Source organism: Palaemon carinicauda, chromosome 3, assembly GCF_036898095.1.
Source record: "Palaemon carinicauda isolate YSFRI2023 chromosome 3, ASM3689809v2, whole genome shotgun sequence".
Classification (NCBI taxonomy): Eukaryota; Metazoa; Arthropoda; class Malacostraca; order Decapoda; family Palaemonidae; genus Palaemon; species Palaemon carinicauda.
Window position 1 is genome coordinate 54,721,172 of NC_090727.1, and position 6,611 is coordinate 54,727,782.

Genomic DNA, 6,611 nt, shown 5'->3' on the forward strand with positions numbered 1-6,611 from the left:
TTCGAGCAACTGAATCTAAACATTAAGGATAATCTCATTCTTACCAAAGGAATAAATAAAACAGTCCTGTTGAGTATAAGGAATTTACTATCTTTGAGTAGTATAAAATTTGTACATATACAATAAGCCTCAAAATAAGCTATGCACACATACATTCTATATATATTTACAGAAGTAAAGAAAAGACAGGGCAGGGGAACACAAGCAATGAAATACATTATTTAGAAAAAAGAAACATTGATATCTGAACGAGAGGAAAATTTACAGTGAAAAATTATATATAATATATATCTATATTTATTCTTTTTCTATATATTCATATATACGAAGAGCCCCTTTTTTTCAGTTCGAAGGCTTAGGACGAAATGTCAGAAATACACCGATCATAGACTGACACACTTCGGGAGAAAAAGGCTTTATTTTTTTTTATTTGCCTCACATTTATATATATAAAACGACTCGCTGACTAGTACAACAAATATGTTATGATCTCAAGGTAGAACTATTCATAATTCTCACTCAATAATGTCTTTCATCTGGTATAAAAAATGGGGAGTAGAAAATCAAATAATTTCAATGGTTTTGTACACTTTTTGAGATTCCGAATAGTTTTTTTTCCCGGCACGTCTTTTGTTTCCTCCGGTCGAATTGATGAAGTTGAAGAGACTGCAAGGCATGTACTTCAAAAAGAGACTTGAAACCTGAGAAGTATAGCTACGATATATGTATATATATATATATATATATTCATATATATATATATATATATATATATACATATATATATATGTATATATATATATATATATATATATTCATTTGTATATATATATATATATATATATATTATATATATGTGTGGATGTGTAACTATGAATACATATAAAATCATATGCATATTTGTATCTATGTTTGAAACAAGATGAAATAAAGAAAAAAACATATTTTCATGAACGAATGTTAAACATCCAATAGGAACACCATAACCTTCATACCATATAATGTAACCATCTCCAGATTATACTGAAATGTAAACTTAAGCTTTCGCACTGTAAAAAAGCTGCCAGAGCAAAGTTCGCTGATCCAGCTTTTCCCAGCCTTTTAATTAAGTCATAAACTCAAGGGTTTTGGAAGACAATCTCGGGGGTTAGGTGATGATATGCTTCAACTTACAAACATGCTATGGTCCCAAGAACGAATCAATGTACAAAAGGTCGTTTAACCATTAAATAGTGCTCTCAGATATACAATTATTCATGCAACATTTTCTTTCAGTTTTGTTCAATGCATGTTCATGACATGGTTTCGTTTTCTTCAAAATCTCTTTTTTCCTTAATAACGAAGTCTAGAGCTTCGCTTTTCGCATTTTTTTTTTAATATGCTTCATGACGTTACATTGATACTAACCACTTCCATTAAGAGCATTTTACAAAATAAATGACATAAGTTTTGTTTCTCTCTTTCCCTCGCATATAGATGGATGAATTTCACGCGAACTGTGAGTACGAGAGACTGGCCTAATCTATAGTAAAATGTCCGACGCATTCCCACAGTCTTCACAGCCCTACCAGTTCAGGAAGCATTAGATATAGCGGAGTGATAAATGCAATCATCACCTGTATCAGTAGCATGTCAATGCACATATTAAAGCACTTTTCTCATTTACAGTGTAATTTCTTTGATTAGCTCACTATTGGCACCAGTCCTATGCTAAAGAGCTGCACTGTCCGTCTGGTTTTCCTGTGGGACGCACTGGTCTTGGTTTGAGTTACCTGATGGGATATGGTTTAGTGGGTGAAAGCCATTGTTGCTTGGGGAGACGCGGCTGACGTCTGGCGGGGTGTTAAGGGCACTAATGTGATTTGGGTATGGGGAGTGGTTGACCGAATTTGTACTGTTCAAAACGCTGTTTTGATTAGGAATGTTATTAAGTTTCTGGTCATCCTCGATCACTCCTTGAGACCCTGCAATGTCTGTTAACTCGTCTATTGTTGTAATTGTTGCATCATGTTTTTTTTTTCAGGGGAGTCTTCGATGCAGGACTGTTGTTGGTTTTGCTATCTTTGAATTTCATGAGCTTTTCCTTTTTCTCGGGATCATTTTCGTACGTGTAATAAAAGGCAGAATGTCCACTATATAGGACAATACCAGCAATAATTAGAGCTAACAACAAGAGAACAAGGGCACATGCAGCAACAATTACCAAATGCAATTCTTCTTTAACCATTCTTTCAAGTGTCCAACCTATGTCTGCATCTTCAGAGCGAGTCAATTGTCCTCGCGGCAACTGGGGTTCTTCTGTTATAGCATTCAAAGAGGGCTCAACCCAAGTTGTCCAAATTGCAGCTGCCGGAGGAGTGGTATAGGGACATTCAGGTAAGTCCCCATGAGGAAGGAGGGCTAGTTCAAGACCAGATACTCCTTTAGGCCCCACACACTTTAGGCATGTCCAGACCCTAGGTTCACTACAGCCAGATTCTTGGTCTGGAGTATCTTGGAGCCATCTCAACAGAGGTAGAATATGGCATGTATCACATTGCCATGGGTTTCCTTCCAAACGGAGAGTTCTAAGTTCACTAGCTGCGTTAATAGCGGCCACCAGCATGCTATCTAATCCCCAAATTGCGTTCATGGATAGGTCGAGAGAATAAAGATGTGGAGCATTGTGCAATACATCTGTGGACAGTGAAGTTAGATAATTAGCTGATATATTCAAATGGCGCAGATGACGGGAATGTCGCAGTAGTTCAGGAGGAAGCCTTGTCAACCCCATGTCCCCAAGACCCAGGTGGCTAATTTGGCGAGCCTTGGGCAAGATAGATAATAACTGGTCAACATGTAAAGAGTTACCTGATAGATTAATTTCATGTAAATCATCAAGAACGTCATCTAGAGCGTTGTTTTCTAAATGGGCTAATCTGTTATACGCTAAGTCCAGATGCTTCAGTGAACTGTTGAAGAAAGATCCAACTTCTAGACGACTGATTCTATTATGGGAAAGGTGGAGGTGTGTGATGGGTGACCCAGAAATGGCTCCTCTTTCAATAAAAGATATATGATTTCCACCTAATCTCAGGTGAATCAGATGTGGTAGGAAATTTGAGGCTATTCCGGGTGGTACCTGCGTTAAACGATTCTTGCTGAGATCAAGCTCACGCAGTTCTGGTAAAGTCTGGAGAAGGCTGCTACTGATTAACATTAGACCACAACCTGAACAGTAGAGTTGCTTCAAATCGGGGACGTCTGTAAATCTTTCTGGCTGTAAATCTCTAAGGGGGTTGAAACTAAGATCAAGTCTTTCTAGCCTGGCCAAGCCAAAGAAGACTCTTGGCATTAATTCTGGAACCATGTTGTTAGCAAGCGAGAGAGTCCTTATGTGCCGCACATGCCGGAAGACTGCAGAAGGTGCAGACTGAATGCGATTTAGGCTCAAGTCCAGATGACGTAATGCATCAGCTCCTCTGAAGTTTGTATCCATCAAAGCGGAGATATGATTTCGAGTAAGGTTGAGAACATGTAACTTATGAAGGCCCCAAAACGAGTGAGCCCCCAATGCAGGAATCTTGGAACGTGTTATATGAATTTCTTCGAGTTGTCTAAGGCCTTTGAAGATTGGCCCTAGGGTAAGAGTGTTCGGATTGTAATGGGGAGCCGATATCACTAGTACTTCAGTTTCTTCGCCCATGTCCATTACAGGGAGCGGGTCGCTCATTCCACCTTCCTCACATCTTACACTCTGACGACCGCGCTCATCGAGGGAGCACCTGCATTCTCTGGGACATGTCAGCACACCTTCTAACAACGTCCATAAGACCATGAGTAGGATCAGCATCTGGAAAGAAGAAAGAAAAACATTAACATTCATCAGGAAGTTTCAGGTCGTAAAAGTGTTAAAATATCAAACAATGAATAAAATGTTTACAAATGCAAGTTTATTGAATAATTTTAGATGCAAAATTGTCAAATAAATGAATAGTTATAATCGAAAACATGAGGCATTGAATATTGTTTCTGTTATTGTGTAAATCAGCAGAATTTAGAATAAGGAGTCTCTCTCTCTCTCTCTCTCTCTCTCTCTCTCTCTCTCTCTCTCTCTCTAATATGGGTAATCATTAGAGTAAACTGATTAAGATGTACGATAGTTTATTTCAGTCCATTTGAGTTTTGCCAAGAAAAAAATGATCATTTATTAGAACATATCATGAATGAAAGATGATATATGGTAGTGCTCTTTTTTAGTATCGAACTAGTTTTCTTACTGTATACAAAATAAAGTCAATTAATTACCTAGATATGAAAACTGTTTTTGATCTGTTCAAGAAATTCATGTTTATGCAAGATTTTACATATCTTTTTTTATTTAGTGGTATGCTTGTACTATGATAAAACCCATTTAATTTCATATCAAGCTGACCAAGGAAATATGTTTTATTTTTTGACTCCGTTATAAAAATAATGAGGTGAATAATACTATATATTTCTACCATTTACTAAAGTTTCCAAACCATAATTTTTGCATTACACAAATACTCATACAAAAGCACTTGTGCATGCGTATACAGAGACGCACATATGTATGTATAAATATATATATATATATATATATTTATATATATAAAATCTATATATATATATATATATATATAAATCTATCTATATATATATATATGTATATATATATATACATATATATATATATATATATATATAGATTTATATATATATATATATATATATAAATATATATATATATATATATATATATAGATATATATATATATAATATATATGTATGTATATATATATATATATATATACGTATATATATATATATATATATACTCATATATATATATATATATATATAAATATATATATATATACACACACACTTGTGGATGCACAACGTTAGAAATTCATTCATAGGTAGCATAAATAATGCATTCAAAGCTTTTCCTTTTCCCGAATATGTCATTGCACTAAAGTTATCCAGGGAATATTTTTCTCCTTTGAATATCACAAATGTTTACGTTTTCATGAGACGAATAAACCATTGCAAATTCTCGCAGTTCGTATTATTGCGAAACCTTTTGGAAATTATGCAGGTGTTGACGCTCACTCCATAAACATTTCTAAGAAAAAACATTTATGAATACTTATTTGTCAACAAGTATAATAGAAATATTATCTAGTTGGCTTATTTATGCTTGATAGCAATATTTCTGTAAACACACATAAATGAATATGGAGACTTTTAATGTCAATAAAAGTTTTAAAACTTCTTTTCATAAAGTATTCACGAGTCGATATGCTTGTGATTTAAAAATATATTTAATGGAATAGTAAAAGGTGTAACTGTAAATACATGTTAATTACAAAACTTATTTATATAAATATATAATTATATATACAATACAATAAGATTATAAGAAATGTAAATGTATATCTCTTCATATAAATAAAATGTAACGAGTTATAATACAGATCAAGCAATAGAAAAATATTTATTCATATAGACCAAGAAAATCTTGTCCTGAAGGAATTTTTCAAAGTGGTAAAAATTCAGATAATCTCTCTCTCTCTCTCTCTCTCTCTCTCTCTCTCTCTCTCATTAGACCCCTTTTGCGCGTCATCCCAATCACGGGCACACACTCACATTCATCGAACTGACCCGTGCCAATGACAAACAGCCAACCGCTCTCACAACATAAATACGCGGTCATAACCGGAGACTGGACATGAAGAGGCATAATACCAAGGCCGCCCCAAATTACTACGCCAGGATTTATTAGGATGGAGCTAGGACGGAAGGAGGAACTTCTAGGATGAGGAGGAGGATTGGCGTTTTGGTGGGCCAATCTGGAAATGGGGTTGGGGGGGGGGGGGTTAGTAAGAACCCATTATGCGGTGGCGATTATAATTTCACCCACATGGGCAATTGGCTCCACTCTGTGGGTTTCTGAAGGGCCTCCAGCTGCCATTGGGTCGAGGGTCTACGAACTTGAAGGGTGAGTTTAGGGAGAAAGAAGGGAGGAGGAGAGAACTTGGAGGCTGTTGGTAGGATTGCCAGATTTTCAAAATGAGAAAAGGTCAACATCTGATCAACTGCAGGTTTAAAAAGCCAACCTAATAGTAGAAAAGGACCGAAAATATGGCATTTAAGGCTAACCATTTTTAAAAAGGCCAAATTTAGGTATCTAGCACTAAAAAAGGCCAGATTTTTTAGATTTTTTGGCCCGAAAAAGGTCATCCTGGTAACCCTAGTGTTGGGTCCTCACTAAGGTTTGGCCTAGAAAACAAGCTTGTTGCATATGCAGATGATGTTACTCTCTTTGCATCAATTCCATCCCCCGAATGTAGATCTGGGGCTGGTGAATCCCTTAATAGAGATTTAGCTAAAATTAGTGCATGGTGCAAATTATAGGGTATGAAGTTGAATCCTAACAAAACTCAAAGTACGATTGTAAGTAGGTCAAGGACGGTGGCTCCTCAACATCTGGATCTCAGTATTGATAATGTTTCTTTAAATTTGTATGACACTTTTAAAATTTTAGGTGTGATTCTCGACAGCAAATTTACTTTTGAGAAACACATTAGGTCTGTGTCGTCTT

General features: G+C 35.6%; 1 protein-coding gene across 1 annotated transcript; it reads right to left on the bottom strand.

The window, feature by feature from the left end:
- Positions 1-858: 858 nt before the first annotated feature.
- Positions 859-3,969, bottom strand: LOC137637420 (platelet glycoprotein V-like). The gene is given in 2 exon segments (XM_068369622.1): positions 859-2,007; positions 2,009-3,969. Coding segments are annotated over 2 exon segments (2,154 nt in total). The 5' UTR covers positions 3,866-3,969; the 3' UTR covers positions 859-1,710.
- Between the last annotated feature and the right edge of the window lie 2,642 nt (positions 3,970-6,611).